At 34.6% G+C, this 23,898-nt stretch overlaps 1 protein-coding gene and 2 long non-coding RNA genes across 3 annotated transcripts; all 3 read left to right on the top strand.

The window, feature by feature from the left end:
• The first annotated feature begins 1,426 nt into the window (after positions 1-1,426).
• Positions 1,427-2,079, top strand: LOC135119428 (uncharacterized). Its single transcript, XR_010278214.1, has 4 exons — positions 1,427-1,610; positions 1,670-1,764; positions 1,810-1,929; positions 1,982-2,079. It is a non-coding gene; the product is annotated as an uncharacterized LOC135119428 (long non-coding RNA).
• A 249-nt stretch (positions 2,080-2,328) lies between these two features.
• Positions 2,329-3,257, top strand: LOC135119375 (exosome complex component RRP45-like). The gene is made up of 7 exons (XM_064043786.1): positions 2,329-2,471; positions 2,534-2,631; positions 2,699-2,799; positions 2,852-2,915; positions 2,978-3,037; positions 3,120-3,132; positions 3,194-3,257. Exons 3-7 carry the CDS (start codon positions 2,710-2,712, stop codon positions 3,255-3,257), a joined length of 291 nt encoding a protein of 96 aa, XP_063899856.1. The 5' UTR covers positions 2,329-2,471; positions 2,534-2,631; positions 2,699-2,709.
• A 4,558-nt stretch (positions 3,258-7,815) lies between these two features.
• LOC135119432 (uncharacterized) lies at positions 7,816-8,289 on the top strand. Its single transcript, XR_010278215.1, has 3 exons — positions 7,816-7,865; positions 7,930-8,095; positions 8,143-8,289. It is a non-coding gene; the product is annotated as an uncharacterized LOC135119432 (long non-coding RNA).
• Positions 8,290-23,898: the final 15,609 nt, after the last annotated feature.

The raw sequence follows: 23,898 nt of genomic DNA, 5'->3' as shown, positions 1-23,898 counted from the left end.
GCTAAAAAATAAGATATTGTTATATAAAGCAATATAATTAACTTATTTTTGAGTAATTTTTTTATTATTATGATCGTACAAATTAAGTTAAGAAGTTCGTTGAAATGTAAAGAAACGTCATACCTTTCGCCATGAACTTCTTCCCGAAATAATAGCCTTTAATTACTTAGAAATTAGTTTAATCAGTCAAATATTCTTTAAATTAACCATCCTCATAAATCAGTATTTTGAAAATCCCATGGCTAAGAGTTGTTCCCTTTTTCACAGGAGAAATTTTTTTACCTGGATACTAAGTTCTGCAACCATGAAACAGCTCTGGGAAGATATAAGATAAAAGTGGATGACTTGTACGTCTCTCGTTCAGATCTTATTTATAAATCCTAGGTCCATCTAGTTATCTACTAAACTTTTCCTATGATACCCAGCAGGCGTCTTGTTTACTACTGCTGTACGGCCTTTCTTAAAAACCTAGTACCTAAATTTTTTTTAATGACGGTCTTTTTTGGTGTTTTATACAAGAGCAAGTTACCATGGTCTTGTTTTGTTCTTTGCGGAAAAATCTCTCTTTAATTAGGACACGTGGAGAACAATACGAATTTTATTGGTGGTAGGGCAGGCATAAAATTTTCAGGGTTGGCTTAATTAAACGCCTTTCGTCGAGGTTCTACTGAACTTTGAGCTCTTTTATTTAACCATTACTAAGACACCTACTTCTAAGTCTAACTTTCTCTTCTTTATCTGCGTGATAAAAGTAATGATTTATAAGTTTTAAACGCCTTTGTCAAAGTTTCTCGTAAAAGCCTTATAATGATTTACCCTAATCTTAGCAGAAAAAATCGTGTGGCTAAAGTGGGTCAAAATTCGGGTGAAAGGCATATAAGACTGAAAAGTGTCATACCTATAGTGGCTTCTGTGAATAGTTGTATGTAAACACGGTGAGGAGAGAATACCCAAATAATCGTTTGCAAAGAATTAGTAGTGAATCAATTATTTTTCGATTTAATTAACCACCTTGGTCATTCCGTCCCTTTTTGGATAATAAAATCAAAATATTACGCCCAAACGCTTGACTAATTGTCTTTAAAAGCTTAGTGAAATCAGTAAATTCTCGTTAATTACAACACTCTTAAGACCCGTGGTGTATTTAAATGTATGTAAAAAATTGGTTTTCCATCTCTCTTGTCATTTTGAAACGGGAAAAGTTTACAACCATAACGGGATCATATATATCTAACCTTCAAACACGTCCTTTTTGTAACTTTTAGTACGGGCAGAGATTGGAGAAGTCCGTAATTTTTAAGTCTCTACAGGCCAACGACCGCGCACAAAGGGGTTACTTTCTTTGAGAAGTGGAACTACCCAAGGGTAGTTAGCGAGTTTAACTTATTCCAGCTCAGAAATACATTTATTGTCATTGCCACATTTTTGTGTTACATGGGCTGTCCTTCGTAAAAGTTGTACATATATTAAGCGAAAGTAGAACGTTTAACTATCAATTTTTTTTTTAATTTTTTTTTTTTTTTACTACGCATAAATCTTCTGCGGTTATGAAAAATATTACTTCAAACTGTGAGAGAAGTTTCATTATAGAAGCACTGAGTAGGGGAAAAGTTCGAAAAATTTATTATATACGTTATAATTTCCTAATGTTCATCAAAATATAAACTAGCGTATAGATGGTAGAGAAATTTATGATCATAGGAAAGTTAACTTCTTTTTTGGAAGAGAGTACGGCCATGTAGAAGCACACCTTGGAGACACTAAGTATTTTTTTTCCCTTCTAAACTGTTCTCTGTTTATTTTTCAAAGGGTTTTAGCTCAAATAAGCAGTGAGGTAGTTGTTCCTTCTTCTGAAAGATCTACAGAAGGTTTTCTTATTTTCAATATTGACATATCTCCTATGGCCTCCCCTGCTTATGAAACCGGAAGGTTTTATCATTAGTAATTTTTAAATTTAAAAGACTGACAAAGCGTTATTTAGGCTCACAAAGGAATGTATTGAACTGACAAGAATTGTAGAACGTTGTTTTCGTGAATCCAGAGTGGTGGAAACGGAGGGTCTATGTATAGTTGCTGGGGAAAAGGAAAACAACTTACTTAACCTTTGCTATAATTTTAAAGTTTAAGGCAGTTGTTACTTAATCTTTCTCTAGATTATGGTTAAGTCAAATTTATACCTTGGTTCAGTCTAACAGTTTTCCTTGTCTAATTTATATATGAGTACCTTTATATAAGTACTTTATTATTACGCAAGAGGCTCAACTTTAATTATCTAAATGGTTATAAATGAAACATTGAATAATAGGTTGTTCACAAACCGTGCTAACCTTTAGGTGTGGAGCATACGCGTTGATGTTCATGTGCTCGATCACTGTGGAAACTACATTGATTGCGCCTGCCTCGCTGTTTCGGCTGCTCTTCGCCATTTTAGAAGACCAGACATTGCTATTTCAGGAGACGAAGTTGTTATTGTAGGCTTACCTCTTCCTTCTATTCACGCTTAAAGAACAATAATAAAATTCTTTTTTTGCAGTACGACATCCTCGACCGCCCTCCCGTGCCTCTAAGCCTCCACCATCTTCCGCTGTGCATCACCTGCTCGTTTTTTGACTCTGGGTTCCCTTTATCCATGTAGATTCCTTATAAAGAATACAACTCCGATTAAGAAATCTTTTTGCTGTCGATCCTTCGCTTGAAGAAGAGAGCGTGATGCGCGGGCGCCTCGTCCTTGGCGTGAATGTCCTGAAGGAAATCTGCGCTATACAGCACAACGGTGGCGTACCTCTATCAAAAGATCAGGTTGTTTAACTGCGGAAGATCCCGCCTCTTTTGACAATAAATTTTTTTTTAGATTAACAGGTGCGCAGAGATTGCCTTCGTTAAGGTTCAGGAACTTACTTCTTTAATGGATAAAGGTCTAGCCGTAATCATGTTAAGTGTTCCGAAGTATTTCGATTTAATGCGCGTATGCTTACAGCCTTGCAATTCTTGCCTGTAAAGAAAAAAGTTGTAAGTCACGCACTCCAAAGGGAAAACGGTTTTAAAATATTCTTATTTTTTTTTAATGTATTTTTTTAAAAGGTTTGAAAAGCAAAATTCTAAACTTCTTGCCTCCCTAGAAACTTTATCGTCGTACTTTTAACCTTTTTGATTTCTTACAGCTGACACTAATTTTTTTTTTCCTTTAACACAGCGGAAAGGGCGCAGAGGTGGGCAGTCAAAGCGAAGAGGAGGAAACTATATTGTTAAACTTATAAAATTTTTACTAGTTCAAATTTTCTTTTTAAAAATTATATATTTTAACTATTAGTTGCTGTAATCTGTAAGTCATGTGGTTTATACTAGTATTAGACTGCTTTTAAATTAGTACGAGGATCTCCAAGTTTACTCTCCGCCTTCTAAAACTAAACAGCAACTATTTTTTAGTAGTGTTCCGCCCTGTTGGCAAGTTACCAAAACTTATATAGATCGCTGCTCTTACTAGAATCGAGACGCCAATCTTTATGCATTCACAGTGGCTTAGCTTATAGAGATAGTAAAAATTTAGAGTATTAATTTCGTAAAATTCAGTGGGCCTCTTACAATTTTTTGAAGTGACTGAACGTGACTGCTTCGACAAAAAAGCAGTAGTCTTTTAGTAACTATTTTTAGCCTCATTGAGGCCTGCTCCAAGAAATGTTAGTTACAGGGGAAAAATTCGTAAGCGTGTAATACTAATTGATTTTCATTTGAATTGTTAAGTCTTTATAGTCTTGTAAAAGTACGTTTTACGTGGGAGTAGAAACTGTAATTTTATCCTTTAAAACTACAAGATCCTTCTTGTAAGATAGGCAGTACGTTTCTTTCATATTATAGTTTAGCACTTCAGAACTAACCAAAAAATGATTAGGAAACTACATTTGTTTTTTAGATCTATAGTTTCGTACTAAGCGAAATTTTTAAATCTTGAAAAATAAACATACGGTTTAAAAGCAACTCTTCTCCCACTACTCAAAAATAGTTATTTTTATTTTTTTTAATACCCATATTTCTCTATTTTAATTTATCAGAATTTTTAAATTTTAAGCGGTGTTGAACCATGTTGGTTAAGACTTAAAACTAACCCTTATATAAACGCTGCAAATAGATAAATATAGAATTAGTCGTTATTTATTAATGTAAAGCGAAGAATTATTAAATTTTTACTAAATAATTTTATTTAAAACACGCAAGTACTAAGCCAACCGGAAAAAAAAACTTTTTGGGAGCACTAACCAAAACCGGAGCCCTTTAAAGATATTGTTCCAGAGAGTGTTGAAGCCTGCCCCCTTATAATAGGCGTCTACTCTTCGGTTTGGTGAGAAATATTTTATTTTCGTGCACTTGGTATTACTTAATCAAGTGACCGAAGTATATAATATGGATAATCAGTACAAAAACTATATGATAAATTATTGACTACACCAGCCCAGCGACACAAATCATCGTCGCAAGAAGCAGGCCACCCTACAACCATGCGATAGAAGTAAAAATTTCTCGAGCCGCGTTACTTAAAAGCTTACATACATAATTTTACAACTTAGTCCTCACTAAGTTATATGCACTAACTACAAAAATCTAACCAAGTCTTAATCCTCAAGGAAATTTAATTACCTATATAAATATATAACGTCTATTTTTAAAGAGAGTAAACGTTTAATGTAAATCATTGGAAAGGGCAGGATGTGTATTAGTCCTCGATAAAATGATAAAGGGATCCTGTTCACTTAAGGGGGACCTCCACTGTTTGATATGGAAATTTCTAGAGAAAGGGGATCCTTAAAAATAAGGAAAATACTAATAGAAATGTATGATCTGTTAAATACAAATTGGGTTTAAGAGGAGCTGGAAGCCCATAAGAAGATATATTTTTATATATAGAAATGTATAGTTAATCTAATATACGATTGCAAAAAAGATAGCTGGGAGTGATACAAATATATAGCAGCTCAAACCGTTTGGTCTTGCAAACTTTAAATACTTTACATACCATTAAAAAACTTTTCAGTAATATTGATAAGGAAAAGGATTTTAGAAAAATATTAACCGGTTTTCTTTTAATGAAAAAATAGTTCAAGTGATAGGTAATCATTTACGTAGGATTGGTCGCGTTTTTCCAACTCTAATACTAATAATTAAAAACTTTTCAGGTCGTATTCAGTTTAAGTCACTCACGTTCTAAAAAAAATAAGATTTTACTAAAAATACAAGAGTAGTCGAAAAGTCGTATTTAGTGCCATGAATTAAGGTTTTTGTTGCAAAAATAAGATCCCCAGTCTAATTTTTTTGTTTAATTCCTATTATAAGTAATCTAACTATTGATCTTAAGTTTTTATCATTGTGTGTATATAAAGCTTGATTGCTTAAATAAACACCTACTCTTTTTCTTTTCAGTTTTTTGTGCGCGCTCTCTTAATTTATCTAGAGGAATTTTTTATTCCCTAACTACTAAATGGAGAAGAAGCAAATTTTAAACAGTTTTTATGTGGGCAAAAGATATCCAGAAAAATAAATCTTCTGCCTAAATTCTCTGGATAACAAACCTGGAAACCGAAAGCTACTGTAGGAGGGGAGTTTATATTATCGGCCTTTTAAAACCAAGTTAAAATATAAGAGTAAGTGAAACTTTGATGAAAAATAGGTTTACAACTTTAAAATAAAAAGTTAGCTGTATTTTTTAACTAGCAACAGATAGTTACTTTTATCATATAAGAGGGATCACAGACAATAGCTTCAAAAAACCCTCTGTTATTTAATTCTCTACTTAATTTTCAAAAACATGGTGAATAGCTTACCTGAAGAAACATTTTGTCATATTACGTCCTAGTGCTGTTTATGTCCAGAATCTCAGGAATTTTCGAAATTAAGCATTCTTACTAAACGAATTTTGTTTCCATTCTCATCTCTAAAAGACTTTTTGATGACCTTTTCGAAAAACGATAAAATGTTTTATCATTATATTAAAGAGATTTTTTTTAATAGGGGAGTATATACTACTATTAGTTGCTGCGTTCAATTTATCCCCTTAAAAAGTGAGTGTATGAAGGTTTGAACAACCTCCTCCACGCCCTCAAGTCCATATTAGGGAATCAAGGTCCCCTTTAAAGAAGTCATATTGCAAATAGATTCCAACAGGTTAAATACGCAAAACCATCGTACCTGAATTGAGAGTGGTCGTTGTAGCGCAGCGGTTAAGAGCACTGAGGCGCGTTCAAACTCTTGGGTTCGGCTCCCACCGAGGCGAGTCTTTTCGGTCTTTGATGGCCGCGTATTTAACCTCGCTCTCATAAATTCTAGTAAAGTCGTAGAGGCTTGCCAGGTGCCTTGCTGGCTGGGCACCAGGTACTTTATAGGGTTATCTCTCCTGGTAATGGTTTTTAGCGGTTTTTTAACTCTAAGCCGAATGACGAGCCAGATAGATCTCCGCTACCCCTAGTCCTTCAGGACAGATGATACTTCCTTGGGAAAAGCACTGGAGGACATTCGCGCTCAGTCCTTCACGGAGAAGGGAAAAGCTAGTTAAGCAGTTTCTAGTCTTAGTATTTTTCTAACCATAGTGTGCCAGTTTAAAAAATCTAAGTAGGGTATTGCAACAATCACTTTGATGATGTCGTTACCATTTGCCTTAGGGTATTTGGACTAATCCTTTATTTAAATTGTTGAGTGTAGCGAGGATTGTCGCTAGTGCTCCCTTGCATTTTTACTTAAGAAATTTTTCAAATAAGAAAACATCTTTCGCAGAGTAACGGAGCAGTCATCAGTCATCTAGCAAGAGTAATTGCTGTGTACGTGAGAAAGCTCCTTAGTATTATAATCCCAAGGAAATAAATATTTTTTCTTTTGTTAATTTTTACTATCTCTTTTACCTTTAACACTTATACATGGAATGTTGACCCCTTTTTTTTTTTTAAGCATTTTACATTCATTCTATTACTCTATGTCGAATCCTCCTTACTTCAATTTAAAGAAATGGTTTCTCACAAAGTTAACTTTAAAGTGTATGTTATACTATTTATATACAATAAAAAATTCAGCACCAGTCACTATTTTTAGACCTTTTCATAAAATTAAAGTTTAAAAAAAAGAATCACTTCTTTTTGCCTTATTCTAATTCTGTTTGTGTACTAAACGATCCGGCTTTAACTTTTAGTTAAACCTCGCTATTCTGAAAATATCTCGCAAAATTATATTTTTCCAATGAGATAAAAAATTCCGCATCTAAAAATGGTACAAAGAAGGCTTAACTTGTCCTTAATTTAATTTTTAACTCTACGCTATTGTTTTTTATCATTAAGTGACTCTGACTTCTTGCATAAACATCCGAGAGCTATTTTACGAATAATAGTTCAATAGATATTTTTTAAGTCTAAATCTTCCCCACTTAAGTATAAGCACACAACCAGGAAAGGAAACTTAAACATAGCTTGGAATAACAATATTATCAGTTTTATAGGTAGACCAATGTATGTGACTATTTAGTTTAACTGAGAAATATCTTGATAAATTTTAAAAATACGTTGACCTACTAATAAATTACTTGACCCAATGTGTAATAAATAAAATACTTGGGGGAACTTTTTGATTATACTGATAGCTATAACGATACAACTTTATAATAATCTAATTTTAAAATTATATTCTTAAAAGATGAAATTCTCAAACGTTATTATTAACTAATTAATAATACGATGACAACCTCTAAGGCCCAGTCACGACCACTTACACAACCCCTTTTAAAAGGAGTGCTACATTTAAGTGGTAGATTCTTATAAGAAAAAGAAATGTAAGGGCCCCCGTTAAAGAAAACGTCGAAGCTCGCGATGTCCCAAGTTTCGTTATTTATTCGGGTTGGTGAGTATATCTTGCTAGTACCTGTGCGAAGTGGCAAACCATTTACTGACTATTTTATAGTGGTCTCGTTACACTGCTCTTGGCCTTGGTATAATCTACGGGTACCTTAAGGACATTTCTGTTCAAAATCGAAATGCTGAGTTATACGCCATCGAAAAGAAGCGTAAAGAGGCCGAAAAAATTAATTGGGAAGAACATCAGAAGTCAATCAGCGCCAATAATACTGGTTACTGTTAACATGATTTTTTATACTTGTGTATAAATTTGTAGTAGTAGGTTTAACAAGACTTGAAGGGTCGGACATAACTGAAGAACAGTATTTTTCTTGGTTAAGTAATCAACTTAATTCCAGTCCCGTTTAGACACAGTAATGACAAACTTTTTATGTTACCTCTGAATTTTACTTCTATTCTATTTAAAGTTCAATAATACTATAAAACCTGTTGATAAATCAATTTTACCTTTAGTTTTGGTATTATTAACGCTGTTATAATTATATTCTAGTAACTCCTACGTTAGTGCTTTAAAAGTCAATAACTCTTTAAACTGGTTTAGTTCCATCCCTTCTATACTTCGGCATATAGGGGCTTTAACTAACTGTAAATTTTTGTTTGTTTTTTAGACTTGATATAATAAACTATTAACTAATATATAAAGACATTAAGATACCTTTCACACAATTATGTCGCCTTTCGTGGGTAATACCCGCTAGATCCGACCCTCTATTTTACATTAGCATTTGTAGGAAAACACTTGTTTACCTTAAAGTTACAGGCGTTAGTGACAAATAAGTAAACTTTCACGTTTGTTAATAGGAATAGTAACCCCGGAAGTGTTATGAGTAGAGTTAAATAACACATATTCTTAGTAAAGACTAAAAACCTGTTTGCGCAATGAGTGGAAAGACACTATGTTAAAGACGTATACACTTGCAGAAGAAGAGAAGACAAAAATGAGTTTATACAAAGATTGGAGGAAAGCGATTGCCAAGGGTTAAGGACTTAGACTAAAGCTTAAAGTAAGAACTAAGTAATAGGGAGAGGAAAATAATTTTACGAGCTAAAAAACAAATTTGCCATTGCTCTTTGGGGTATTGTAGGTAACCCAACATATTTTTTTTCTTGCTTCCACTGTAAGGTTCTTAATACCTTTATCATTTTTTAGTTAAAGGTGGAATATGTACGTATCACGAATAAAACACAGCTATACTATCATTAATTTTAATCATTTGTTTTATACTAATTTATTCATCTCTCTGGACCAAACGTGTCAAAAAATTATCCCCGACGCTACTGTTGTCATACAATAATAATACTTTCGATTCGGGCTTTTATTAATCTTGAGGACGATAAAATATTTTTTTACTTAATGGGAATATACTACGTTAACAGGGCAACTGACTTACTATGGTAAATAGTAGGAGCTTTTTACTACGAGTACCGCAGGTGTAAAGTTTATTTTTTAAGTAATGCCACGCTTAGATTATCATTTCTTAAGCGAAACTTATTTAAAATTTTAATAAAACCTTTAATAGCTCATTATGTTTACAGACTTACTGAATAAAAAAAGGCAAAAGTTAAGTGATGAATGCTTTGAATAATGCACCCCCCGATTGCTGATGCAATAAAAAGTAGTTTAAATTGATATAATTATCTACGAATAACATATTTGGGGTTACTGAGTTAAGAAGACTCCATTATTTAAGCTAAAAAAGCAGCAACTATCATTAATTCATAGGCGTCCTCGCGCGGTATAAGCAAAGAGCGAAAAGCCTTTAGAATCCCCCCCTTCCTTCAAGTTAAATTTACTGTGCCTGAAGGGTACAGAAACTAGTTGCCAATATGGAAATAAAAGCATACACAAGTATTATTAACGCCAGAAAAAAGTGTAACAAATTAAGTGTGGAGAATAGAGAATAGTAGAGGGATAGTCAACAGCTTCCTATTTATTTGTTAATGGCAGTCCCTGGAGCTCGACCGAATTAAAAACTTTGAAAACTCGAGCTCTCAATCAGGAGTGATCGCAGATATATTACAAGTAATACTCAGGGTGTCATTATATTACATTAACAAAAAAAAATATCGCTCAAGCGCTTCGTGGTCGGTGATAACGTGCCCCGTCCATTGGTTCGTAGATAAGTTCGTTTACCAGCAAGCGATTAGCGTTCCTGGTGAGCCTGTCGTAAAGGATCATGGCATGGAGTTGGAAGACATTGTTTAAAGGGCCCAGCTGAAGGTCCCGATGAAGAGAATCATTTCGCACAAACCACGACGCCTTTGTCAGAATACGCAGCAATTTGTTCTGTCGCACTTGAAGAACCGACGCTATCGCAGTGGGGTCGTAGGTCCAACCAGCAGGTGCCTACGTCATTATTGTCTGGATGTAAGACAATACAATTGCCGTTTGCTTCGCAGAGAAAGCTGCTCTTGATGCAAAGTAAAGGATAAAGCGCCATGGTTGCTGCCTTGACCTTCGCTACTTCATAGTCCACGTGAAGCAGCCAGGAAAAATTGTTGTCGACGATGATTCCCAAGTATTTCGCTTAAGAACACCATGGAATCTTCACGCCATTAAAGGTTAAGGGCACCAACGAAGGGAAGCGTTTCATGAAATTAATATAGCTTTGCTCTTTATCGCATTTATAGTAACCTTCCTATTACAGTACCAGACAGCAAGGGCGTCAAGATAGCGCTGTAGATGCTTGCATAGCAAGGCAGGAGGCTTCAAAGAGGAATATACGGTCGAATAACCAGCGTAGAGGGCGATTCGTGTGTGTGGGTAGTACGGCGAGGTACGTCGCCCATGTAAATTGCAAATAAAAGGGGCGAGAAAGGTGCCCCTAGAGGGGCTCCTGCTGTTAGAGATCGAAGCGGTGCCCGGGTGTCTCCCATGCGCACGCTGCGGAAGCGATCATTCAAACATTATTTCAGCAGGTTATAAAGGTCGTGAGGGGTGGATAACGAGCACAGTTAGTGCAGTGGACTTTCATGCAAACTGGATCAAATGCTTTTCAACGCCCAGGGAGACAGCGCCTGTTACCTTGGTTAAAAGCGCGAGTGGTCCATTCAGTTAAGCGGAGGAGCTGCCGGTCGTTGAGTGCCCTTGCCTAAAGACAAAATGAAACTCCGGTAAAGCTTTTCGACGGCCTCTATAAAACGGTGCGGTAAAAAGGCCTCACTCACTTTGCTAGCCGCTGACAGTAGGCTGATAGGTCGGTGCTTGATAGATGCTGTTTCCGGTTAAAGTGTTTTGGTAGCATCACTACGATCGCCGTCTTCCATCAAATCGTAAAGGCCCAAGGAGCATTGAAGGTTTTATAAGAAGATAAAGATAGTGCATCCTTATTGATGACTTTCTTCAGCCTCCCATTAGTGATGCCATCGGGACAAAAGCTTCCTAACAAAGCTACAACGCTTATATATTGTAATTCTCTCAACAAATAGGGTTTCAGCAGGCTCGCAATGTGTAGGGGCATCAAAGGAATGTGAAGTAGCAGAAACAACAGAAACAGGTCCCGCCATTTCACTAAGTAGAGAGAAAACACCCAAAACTACCAAAGGAAAAGGTGGTCAGAAGTATTGACACCCGAGGCCCTCAAAATACGGTAGTAAATTCCTCAGTCAGACCTTCGTGATTTCAAATGAGTAATTTGGAAAGAAAAAAAATGAATGGTTTTCTAATACTTCACCGGGGCAACAAACACCGAATACTTAAACTTTCGAACAGGTTAGCAGTCATCTAATTATTTAGTCTTAGGTAATAATAGAGATCAAATGGTCTATATATGTATATTTAATATATAATGAATATATCAATCTCTATTTTTTTCCGGCTTTTGACCCATCCTTTACATAAATAGCACAAAGTCGTTATGGAATAGCGATACGAATCTCGTGCCAGTAATAAAAACTATCTAGCTTTCGTAATTATCGCGGTGATTGGGTTTGTCCTTGTCCTTCGCTAGTACGTAGTACTAGGGCCGGTAAAGGCACATCACGCGTTAAGAGCGCAAACAGTAGAGGTTTATAATAGAGCCTTGCAACTTTATATTTAGCTTAAACGAGTTTGTATTCATGAGTTCAATAAAAGCGATACTTTTCCTGGTGGTTAATTATTAAATGCACGTCTTGAAGCCCACTTGGGAAACTAGGGGAGAAGTTTGCGTAGTAGATCTTAGATTTATATCCTTTAAAAGGATTTCGACGTTATAAAAAAGTAATCGGCCCCTGCTACAAGTCGGGCTCTCTCTCTTATTTAGGTGAAAAATCCACTAAGTTATTGAATGGTCTTGCCCAAAATACTAGCAAGATGTCAAGAGAATCGGCATCGCTTTTGGGCTGTCTAGTTGGGTACCTTAGACTATAAAAAAATTACATATTATACGGCAACTATCCATCAGACAAAATGATAGGGAATCCAAGTGTCAAATTTAATCTTTATTTATACGTAAAGTTGAATGCCACCGTTTAATGTTCTTAAGATCTACTAGGATTATGCCTGTGACTTTGTTAAAATAATATGTTGGGGTTATAGTTAAGTATTATGTTAAGTTATATAAGGTTTAGATAGTGACAGTAAAACAATTTCAAAAACTTTTTCTAGAGAAAAAAAAAACTAATTAGCCTATAGTCGGGTATAGTGCAAGAACAGGGGGAAGGGAGTGCTTTGAAAACAACTGTACATGTACCTAATGACCCACAGCTAAGAAAGGCCTTCAACCTCATAGATGAATAATTTATTTTAGTTGCAAGTTCTTTTAAAATCAGACTAAGGGAGACTCTTAAGAATACTGTTTATCAATCATACAAATCTGGGACCCTTTTTGTTTGCATTATCTAAAAACCTTTTTTATAGCAACTACAATTAAGAATGTTAGACAGAAGAGGCTCTATATACCTATTAAATTATATATTTTTAATTGCTGGATAATTTTATGTCTTTTTTACAATTCTAACTTAATTCTTTAGGCTAAATTTGTTGTTATATTAACAGTTATATAACCTTACTGTAGATATATAATAATGGAAAGTTGCCTACAATATATATAGAAAAGATCAATTTAGAAATTGCGGTGGTAGAATCAATTTCAGCTCTAAGTGTTATTATTAAAAACTCTTAAAAGAAGCTGAATAGTTGAGGGGCTCCAAGTCTCAAACTCGGCACATTCACGAAGTTATTTTGACTAGTTATCTTTTCCGTGTATTGTCCTGCGGGACTTAGGCAGGTAAAATAAACAAGTTCTTAATTGATTTGTACCTACACACTACAGACTAACGCGTGTGTGACGGCGTATATGCTAAATAATGCACTGTAGCTAAGACGAATGAGTGGAAAACACACTCTCTTAACTTCGATTGAAACTGAAGAGATTATCCACTTGTCCGCACACAAGAAAGGGTAATGCCAACTCAGATAATAATTATTTTGAATTAATCTGAGATGCTGCCAAATTAACAACCACAAGCTTCTCTCCAAACGTTACTTTTATACCAAAAATATCTATTTTTTTACTGTTCTCAAGTGTGTAGTTTTACTAAGATCTAACTGAAATCTATAATAGAAATAGGCATGGAATTTTACTTAATTAGCCTGCGCTATTGCCAGAGGTTTCAATTTTTCTGATGGGCAGGTCCTGCATTTAACATGGATATAACTCGATGATCTAATATTTTTAAAATATGTACTCAAATAAATTAAATTTTTTATAATGAAGAAAATGAATTCCAGAGGTGTGCATTCGTCCTTACAATTGCAGCCTAGTTGCTTGTAATTTATACCAGCTCTTTTATTGTGGACGCTTGCGCGCACACTTTTAACAGTATTAAAAAAAATCAATAGCAGTTTGCGGTGTCCTTTTAGTTTCAATTATCTCTGAATTATATTTTCGGAGACCCAAGATTATAGAGTTGCAACGGTTGTAAGTTGGAAAATTGTTTTGCTTTGGTTTATAGGGCTAAAGTCATTCATAACCCAATTTATTTAAGTTAGAGTGCTGCATCTCTGGTGCATAAATAATACTAACTATTAGTCAGTTAAAGTCTAAATGGTCATAGATCTACATATAATGATTTATTAACAATGAACTTAATTATAATTACTTTTAGAGGAAGCGAGAATGGCTTGATAAAAAAAGAGTATGACGTATTATAAGCGCTAACTATAGGGTGCACTGAAGCTCGTGCATAACTTTGTCCCGTTAAACCAAAAATTAAACGTCCGCTAAAAGGGGAGCAAGAAAGTATTTATTAAGGTGTCAAGTCTTAACAAGAAATGAATCAGTCAAGTAGATTGCCTTAAATAACGTTTTAAATAATATACTTGACAATATCGGATAGTTTAGTTATCTTGCCTGTGTACATGTATATACCAAGCATGCAAGCTGAAATATATCTAATCCGTACATTCATTTCGTGCAGAAGTATAAGACTACCGTATTTTCTGAACAATAAAATGAAAATAAAAGAAAATATACGCGTACTAATAAAAATAGTCATGTAACAACTTATTGAATAAAAACCCTGAAAAATAATAACAAACGCATAACTATTAATTTGTTTTTGGTTCTAACCCTCTAGTTTAAGTATTTTTTTCATATAAACTTCGGCGCCTTAATTCTTAATTGCTGCCAATGGTATTCTTTTTGTTTATTAATGTGTACTAGGAAAAAACAAAAAAATATAATAAAAAAAAAAAACCTTTTTACCAATACTTATTGCGCTTAAAAGAGTTATAACTTAAACATTATAGTAATAAGGGTTATAGCTAAAACTTTATTAATTTTTAAGTCTCGCGAGACCTCCTCCTACCTATCAAGCAAGTTCATTGCACTTATTTGCGCATGCGCCTTTTTTATAATCTGCATAACTGGGTCCCATTTTTTCTTTTTCCATATTATAAAAGGGCCATTTTTTAAAGTCTTAAGCATTACCTTCTTATGCAGAAGTAAAAAAAAGGAAATTAAATGATCGGAGATAGTAAGTAGTGTGACTAGCGCTCTGATGTTTCGCCAAAGATAAACTTCCATACCTCTACCGTTTACACACAAATCTATAAATTAGCGTTCACTCTCATAGTTCTCTTGTAGAAATATAATTTCACAACATCAGTAGAATAGACGAATTGCTAGACTTCGGTTCTAGTCTCAGCAATTTCTTTGCAAGGATAAAAACAAATTCCCGTATATTTAACACCTCATAACCTTCCGGTTCCTACAAAAGATACAGTGTCTCCCGCGTTAAAATAGTAATAATAAATCATTTTGCCCCTAAGCAAATGAAAATTACATGAATTAGGTTTTTGTGAAATAGTTAAAATTAAATTATTTGACAATGAATTACGGGGAGCGGCGCTATATATAGTACTAGCGAATAACACCATTCTATAGCACACGATCCGTACGGAACATCAAGCCGCGACGAATTCGTATGTTAACAGCACTGTTACAATGATGCAACAAGGTTCCGGATCAGAACCTTCGTGTTATTAGAATATAACTCATTACTAAACCAGTCCTCATGTTTGCGTTCCGCATACCTTACTTGCAGGGAACAACAGCTTAATTTAGCAACTTGGCTGCTTTCATTCAATCGTTCTTATAGTTTATTGATTGATTACGATAGCCCTTCATTCACTGCGCCTAAGAAGGAAGCTGCAGAAGGCAATGCTAGTACTCAAAGCGAAGGTTCAAAGTATCAAAGTTATTTAGCTGAAATACTTCTAATACTATAAAGCCATCAGAGAATGATACAAGGCAAATTAGTGAACACAAGAAATATTACTAACACAAAATGATGCACCTCAAGATACAGGGAAGTTAACTGCTGCCTCAGGGTTTATCTAACTTGGAGTTTTTGCTTTAAAAGCTTATTTTTCAGTACGACCCGTAAGGACCTTAGGGCTTTCCTAAGTTCTATGTAAACCTCAGGATAGAGCTGAACTCAGAAAGATGCCATATTCACAATTATAAGGTGGTTTAATCGTTACAAACCCCCCCCACCCCCTGTTTTAACAGCGTTAGCCAAAAAGTTAAGCAAGATCTGTTTAGCCGTAGAGGGTGACATGACCCGAGACAGGTACCCTTACAGTTACGTTGCAATCTATATAAGGATGGCGTGCTTTTGAGCGCCCTGAATCGTGACCCACAGGTATTCGCCAGGACTAACAGATCGTGCGCTTTACGACATGCACCTGGCGGTAAAAAGCAACCATTACCTGCACGAAGGATGTACAACAAAGTACGAAGGTTCCAAAAATATAGCCAACCGTCGTATGCACCTTAACTTTAAAGTGGAAAATGCTATCATTAATAGGACCAGCCTGCACAGGTGAGTTAAAATGTACCTAACTTTAAATCAAAACCTGTGAAAGCAGCCCGGATCTCTGTGGTCAAAGCACAATGTAGGGCGCGACTCAAGCCTATGCACGAATAAAAGATGCTCCGCGCACGAGGGAAAGTGCACGCCGAGACAAAGTTAACGAGCTGTTATCTCTTATACGGTGTTTTTAAGAGTTTAATTATCATAGTAAATAACACAATCATATTTTCTTATGTTAAGGGTCTGCCAGATCTATAGCATACTGGTAAACATCATTTAGAGTTTATGCATTATTGTAAGTTAATAGCAATATGTTACTTAATTTGACTTTTTAGCCCGGGATTATTCAAGGCTGTTTAGCCTCTCGCTAATATTGTAAGTTAAGTTAAGATACTTGTCTTTAATTTTATTTATTTAATTTTATTGAATTTTAATATAAATTGTATTATTATACATTTAAATTTTATTTTGTTATTTTATTTAATTTATTTAAGTCGTTATTTGTTTTCTTGTTTTATTTGTTGTTTAGTAACGATGTTTAATAAAGTTGTTCACATTTATTGTATTAAAATGTATTCAAATTAATTTAAATGTTTTTATAGAGTTATTTATATATTTTCTTTAGTCAGGTATATTTTTTTATTTTTAAATAAGATCGTTAACTCTACAAGATAAAAATAAAAAATCTGTTAGAGGTAGCTTTAAAGGTATATATATATATATATAAATAGAAATCTAAAGAATCCATTACTTCAATAAACTTCAATAAAGTAAAAGATCCCTGTCCAGATCTATAGACTACCCTTCAAGGCTCGGAAATAAGCACGAGATTACTACACAACACTAAGGAATTCAGAAAGAGGTAGCAGAGTCTCGATTTGAATATAACAAAAATTAGAAACCCCGATTATTTCCTGGTTTAAAGACACTAGTTTCTTCCTATTCGTTTGTATTATAGTTTTGAAGTAGGTTCTTTCACCTTGGAAGGGTAAAAGACTCTTTTTCATTATTCTCATTAGGTATTTGTAAAGAAATAGACATGAACCTTCATGGCTCCTATCCACCATTACGGGGCTTGGCAACAGTTTGTAAAAGAACTCGCTTTGTCTGGTCTCTTTGCAAGAAATAAAAGCGACTCTATTTTCTCGTAAAGAAATTCTTGGAATGAAGTCCTGGATATCCATTACGAAGTAAAAAATATATATACGGATAATGGTACCAAGTTAAAATCTAAGGAATGGAAAGATATGCGCTGTATAAGAGGGATTTGTCCAAAGTATACTGCACCCAACATGCCTTCTCATAATCCAATTGCAGAAAAATCTAACGGTCTGCTAGGAAACATGCCTAAGGCAATGCTACTTGAGTCGAAACTACCGTACGAATTTTGGGCTGAAGACATGAATTATAGGGCGCTAATTTTATCGTTAAACCTGATTTAGCAAAACTTAGGAGATTTGGGGCAATCGTATACTCTCATAACCTTCAAAAAGAGAAATCGTCCAGTGATGACTCCAAAGTAATTTCCTTAGGTCCGGGTGTAAATGCTTAAAAATTTTTAACCTTAAAACCATTATTTATTGAGAATAAAAGTTTTCATTATGTTCGAGGAGTATTAAAAAATATGACAGCGGTGAATAGCACACCTTTGACGCAAATTAATACCGTCTAGGGTTCCGAAAATGAGGACCTTAAGTCTCCGTAAGACTATTTCGGGAAGAGGAACGCTGGTGGAAAATATGACAATGACCGGGGCCATGATTGGACCAAAGTCCATAAGAACCTACCTTTTGAAGATAAATCTGGCGAGAATATTCCCCTCGAATCCGAGTCCAACGTCTAGTCTAACGCCACTGGAGAAGAAGGTAAGTGCAGGGAAAATAATGGGACCAGCAAAAATCGAGTGCAAGTTCAGTTGATCCCAACCCAGCGCAAATGGTATAGTGGTTCAATTACAGAAGTTAAGAGAAAAAGGTACAAACTTACCTCCGATGATGGAGAAATGTAAACTATGTGCGGGGACCACGGAAGGCGCCCTCTCGTTATGACCGTTCTGAGGAAGAAAATTACTCTAGTTCCAAGAATCCTCACGAGACTCTGAAGGATTAAAAAGGGTTTGGGGTTATGAAAGAAGAATTGTTTTCTCTAAAAGAGAAAAACACCTGGGGCTCAGTCCCCATTGAAAAAGGCACAGCGTTCAAAGATACTACAGGGTTATTAGACTAAAAGATGGTTCATTTAAGGCAAGAATTTGCTTTAAAGGCTTCCACAAATTCATGGATTGGAATATCACGAGTGCGCGAGTCCTATCGTTTCGAGAGAAACCACAAGAGTATTAATTTTAATGACGCGCCACCTGAAGTTACACTATCAACTGCAATTTGATTTTAACAATGTATACCTCTAAGCATCTATCGATGTTAATTTATTTCTTAAATACCCATTGGCTTCCATCTAGTCCATAGCGGTAATATCGTCTGCCAGTGCTTATCCCTTAATAAAGTATTCTACGGGACCAAGCAAGGAGGACACCTTTGGTACGAACTAATACAAAAAAACTAAAAGAAGTTAAGTTACAACAACCAGCACTGGGGCCTTGTGTCCTATTCATTAACAACAACTACCTCAATTGCTATACTCTTCTTTAAGTAGATGACCTACGCATTTTACTAGCGATGTCAATAAACTAAGAGGAATGATCAAATCCGTTGGTTTTAAGTATTAAGAAGCCACACCTGATCCCTTTGTGGGCCTAAGTATTAGAATAGACGGCGAGAAGGTAATGTTTGCTCAAAAAGGTATGTTATCTAAAATTTTGAAGGAGTTTGGGCTTACAGATGCTACGTCTGCCCTTCAACCAATGAGCACCTCACCATTTCAAAGACACCACTATTTCCTGTAGCTGCCCTTATAACGAAATTGTAGGATCACTTCAGTACTTAGCGAATGGGGCCAGGCCTGATATGGCTACCGCAGTGAACAACTGTGCCCAACACTTAACTGCTTACGATGAAAGCCACTGGTTCGCAACCAAACAAATTCTGGGGTGCTTAAGCATGACCAGAACCTTAAAATTAGTAGCTAGAAGATACAAAAGCGTAAAAGTTGCTATATATTCAGATGCAAGCTATGCATCTGAGTATGATATGAGAGGTCGTGCTGGAATACTAATGTGTAAATAACTGCCCCATAGTTTGGGGGCCGAAAGGCAGAGTATTACAGCCTTGCCCTCTGCAGAGACAGGGTATATCGCCTTAGCATCGTGCTTACGATATGTTAAATGGAGGCAAAGTCATTTAATATCATTAAATCTGACCTGGGGAAAATTTATAGTAAATGTGGACAATCAGCCAGAAATGCGCATAGCCATAAGCGCAAACGGTAGCAAACTCTCTAGACACCAATCTTAAAGATCATTACGTTAAGGAAGTAATAGCTGAATACACTACGGAAATACGTTATTGTAAAACTGAAGATATGGTAGCTGATATATTTTTGCAAAAGTTCTTTGTGAAAAAAAAAATTATAGAATTCTAGGACGTGATGATGGGGACCCGCCTGCTCTGAGGAACGAGAATCGAGGGTTTGTTTTAAAGATTCCTCGGTAACCAATCTTGCAGGTTTAAAACGCTAGTAAATTGCTATGATGCATTTTTTAGATTAAAAGGTTGCAAGGTAATTAATTAAAGCCTTTGATCTAAAAAATGTCTAATTATTGCACTAGCGGACCATATATCTATACATATGCACACAATAAAAGATTTAGGGGACTTTCCCCCCTTTTTCGCCTTCTCTGCCTTGTCGTTGTTCGTTTTAATCTGCAGGGCTTAGTAATTGATTAAAACTCAAGCCGAACAGAATATACTCAATTAGTGTTCTAAAGGGTTACTAATAACACAAAGCATTATTTGTTTAAACAGAAACCCAGATTTTTTTTTTGCGGAAAACTTGAAGTCTTGGACGTATGGGGTGAAAATAGAGCTGGGAAATGCTCTAATTCGTAGTTTTAGGTTTACGATAAGGTTGCGAATTTTGACCCCTACGCCACAGAACCTAAATGCGGTCAACAATGTTCGAAAACATGGTGATAGCACTAAAAATTAATAAATATGTTTATCCTCTTCATGTCTCTGATTCAAAAGAGTCTAGAGTTTAATACCTTAGCTGCGCAGGAGCTATAATTTTACTAAAAACAGTACAAAATTCAAAGTACAAAAGTGGGTTGAGAGAGAAATTATGCTTAACAAATTACCTTAATAATGTCAAATTAAACTTAAATAGGTTTAAAAAATATGGTAAACGGACCTAAAGCATCACGTGATCAGGCCTATCTCTCCTAATAATTACTTGAGACTTGAAACCACTTGAAGTTACTTTAACTAATGGCGTTCCTGCCTACTTAAATTTTTCATAAAACCTAATAGACTGATCTTAAATTTGTCGGGACACTAATAATAGATAAGTAATCGGATAACCATGACTCGCTTGCTTGCCATATAAATAATTGCTAAAAACAGCGTTATTCATTATTTATTGAGTTATTAAATAATTTCGGTAAAAGTAATGCATATCTTAAAGGGTTCATTTGTTACCTTTAACTAAAGTTGGTTGTATTTAGGATTCTCTATAAGGATTTTTTTTTTTTTAAACTTTAAGTTTAAAATAGTTAACTATGAACATCAACGGAATTTGCTTATCAAGTATTAAAAATAATTACAAAAAGTTCTGCTAATTAACTTAATTCTTTAATAAATAGCTTATATACAATGATAAATTTTTGCAAGGTATTTTTGTATATAAATCAAACTCTATTAAATTATACTTTGATTATAAAAGCGAGTGAAATATACCGTAGTTTGATTTTTAAGGTAAAGCCTTTCTTAAAATCAACGCCTTAATGCAACAGTAAATAACCTCGGGGTTATCAATCTTGATATTATAATATTATTTAACTTGTGAACAGAAATATAACATTGAACTAACTTCTATAAAGTTAAAACATTTCCATTAAAGCGCTTATTATTATGTAGGGCTTCAGACTTTAAATAACTTGGATAATTTTTGATTCGTTGCTTAAGTATGGTTAGGTAGCATAGCTGTCGATCCTTAATGATTAGGATAAAAAAAATTATATTGGCCAAATAAGTGTTGACGTTTGGTAAAATTATTGGCCAAAATATATTTAATTGTGGGGGAATAAAACCAAAGCTAGTAATAAAGTCGGTTATTCCTCTTATGCCAATTAGTAAGTTACTTAAGTATTTTTTAACAAAAAATTCGTAAATTTAGAAAAGAATAAGATGGAAACACTAAAATTTATAGCATGTATAATAATATTAGTGGTGACTTCAAAGAACAACTTTGTATATACCTTATTAAAAGAGAAAGAGATTGGTAAAATTAACTATGCCACCACTTATCTTTCTCCAGTGCACGGGAACTGTACAACGCACACCACCAAAAGCCTACGTTTAGATGAAATTATATGCGCTCATAACACATTTCTGGTAGGGCTTTCTAGCAAAATTACAGGAACTTTGAATTACGAGTGCTGCCAACTTATAATTGATAAAACAAACGAATTTTTAAGCGAAAGCAGTGAATTCCTAGAATATGAAGATTGGAAAACCCAAGAAGCTTTCGACCATTTCTTATACGGGTTTAATGTCCGTGGCTTTCATTGTTCTGATGATCTTTGGTAAGTATAAAATTCGATATTAATAAATTATAATACTTTAACTGTAATCGTACACTACTACTCCTCAGTACAAAAATAAAAGTAAAGTTTAAGCAGCCTATTTTTCGGGAGCAAAAAACAGTTTTTGGGGATGCCATGCTAAGCATCGAAAATTTCGGTATTTTTCAATTTATTAAAATTAATAATTATATATTATAATTACCTTTTATATAGAAAACTTTAGTAAATGTCAGTCAAATCAAGCGGTAACATCTATTAAGAAAACCAATGAATACTTTAATATAACATGTAGAGAAATGAAACTATTTTGCCCTGAGAAAACTAAATTGGAAAAAGATGACTGTGTCTGCAAAGAAGGGTTTTTTAAAAAACCTGTAGAATGCTATGATAGTAGATGCAGATTTCTATGCGAAGGTCACTAGACAAATAAGTCGAAAGTGACTTGTTTACCTAGCTATTAATACTTTCAGAATGCCCGGAAGGGTATTATTGCAATAATGAAATGGTCCAAGGATGTCCTGCAGGAGAATTTTGTTTCAAAGGTTTAAAGCTCCCGTGCGAGGAGGGTAAAACCTCCTTACCGAATTCAACAAGCTGCTTTCGTAAGTTACATCTCTGCGATATCTTCATTATATAATTAGCTCCATAGTTATTTTTAAGAGCTCAGAAAAACAGATTATATAACAATTAAAAGTTATTTGAAAAGGAAAAAAAATGATTTTTAAACTTTATACTAGCATAAAAAAAAGTTTAAATTGACTAAATTATTATTTAGATTAAGTTTAGGTATTGATTAGGTGATAAATATAAAGTGCAATAAGTGAAAAATTGTGTGTAATAGCAAGTTATTGAAATAAGTAATTTAGCCCCTAACAAAACTAATTCATTTCTAGTTAACGAGTATTCATAAAAACGTCTTGGCCTTTCAAAGGAAATAATGTTAAACATTATAACAGTTAATATTTGTAATTTAAAATAACATTTTGATCTATATAAAGCTCTTGATGAAGGATGCAGGAGTGTTAAAAATCATAGTAATTACCATGTTTGCGATAAATGCTACACCAACTATTATTTAAACTCATCAAACATATGCGTACCTTTGAAAGCCGATCTACAGGATTTAGGTAAAGCAACCTTTCCTCATACATATTATTTAACTTACTCTCTTTCTTTATAAGGTGATTACAGTTTATTATCCTTTAAAATCGTCAATTTATTGGATTCCAAAGAAAATGAAGTTGAGTTTATTATCGTACAGAATTATACTACAAACTCCTCTTCAACTAATGACAGTATAAGCGAAGTATTACCGAATAAAACTACCAGTGCCAAGATCAGCGTTTACGAAGGTATTTCATAATTAAGTAAATAGTTATTTAAGTATTATTTTAATTTGTTGTCAGGCAGCGCCACTTTTGAGGATGATTTTCTTTCATTTCAAGAGCAAGAAAATTCTACATACCAAATAGTATTACTTATTGAAGGGCTCTACAGGGGTTTCGACTACTACTTTCTTTATCGCATGGTTTAATAATATTATAAGGTTATTAGTTTTGGCCACTAAAAAATTTAATCTTAAAGGTTCATGGTTCCTTTGAGAAAACGAATGTTTGGGGAATTACTGCTAAAAAGGCTGATTGTGCATGCAACGGTGAGGAGTATAACGATCCCACCAACGTTACAGCGGTTTTTTACGAAAATAACTTTCGAGTTTGTGTGAGGTAATAACTAACTTAAGAAAACTTGAAGACCATTTAAACAAAGCTGTATGTTTATAGTTGGAAAGACAATTCTTACTGCGACTTGCGCTATAACATTACTAAGACGTTCAAGCCTCCCGGCGCTTATATAGAGCAATCGGCACTTATTGGGCAGTATTATAGTACAGAGTGCTTGAGTGGGGAAAACTTTGGACAGGAGTGTGGAACGAGTGCTCAAGATTCCTGCGGGTAGAAGTTTATATTCCGATATACTGACTTTGGGGTTATTAAAACTTGTCTGCTAGCATGGTTA

Source organism: Zophobas morio, unplaced genomic scaffold (genome assembly GCF_036711695.1).
Source record: "Zophobas morio isolate AGI-343-1 ecotype UQ-CSIRO unplaced genomic scaffold, CSIRO_AGI_Zmor_V1 ptg000259l, whole genome shotgun sequence".
Taxonomy (NCBI): domain Eukaryota; kingdom Metazoa; phylum Arthropoda; class Insecta; order Coleoptera; family Tenebrionidae; genus Zophobas; species Zophobas morio.
The sequence above is the reverse complement of the archived record's forward strand: the minus strand, read 5'-3'. Positions and strand labels throughout refer to the sequence as shown.

Excerpts from the sequence above, each read along its gene's own strand:
- LOC135119375 (XM_064043786.1), top strand. The coding sequence starts at position 2,710 with ATGCGCGGGCGCCTCGTCCTTGGCGTGAATGTCCTGAAGGAAATCTGC. Across the intron at positions 2,800-2,851 it reads TACCTCTATCAAAAGATCAG|ATTAACAGGTGCGCAGAGAT; the intron begins GTTGTTTAACTG and ends ATTTTTTTTTAG. Across the intron at positions 2,916-2,977 it reads TACTTCTTTAATGGATAAAG|CCTTGCAATTCTTGCCTGTA; the intron begins GTCTAGCCGTAA and ends GTATGCTTACAG.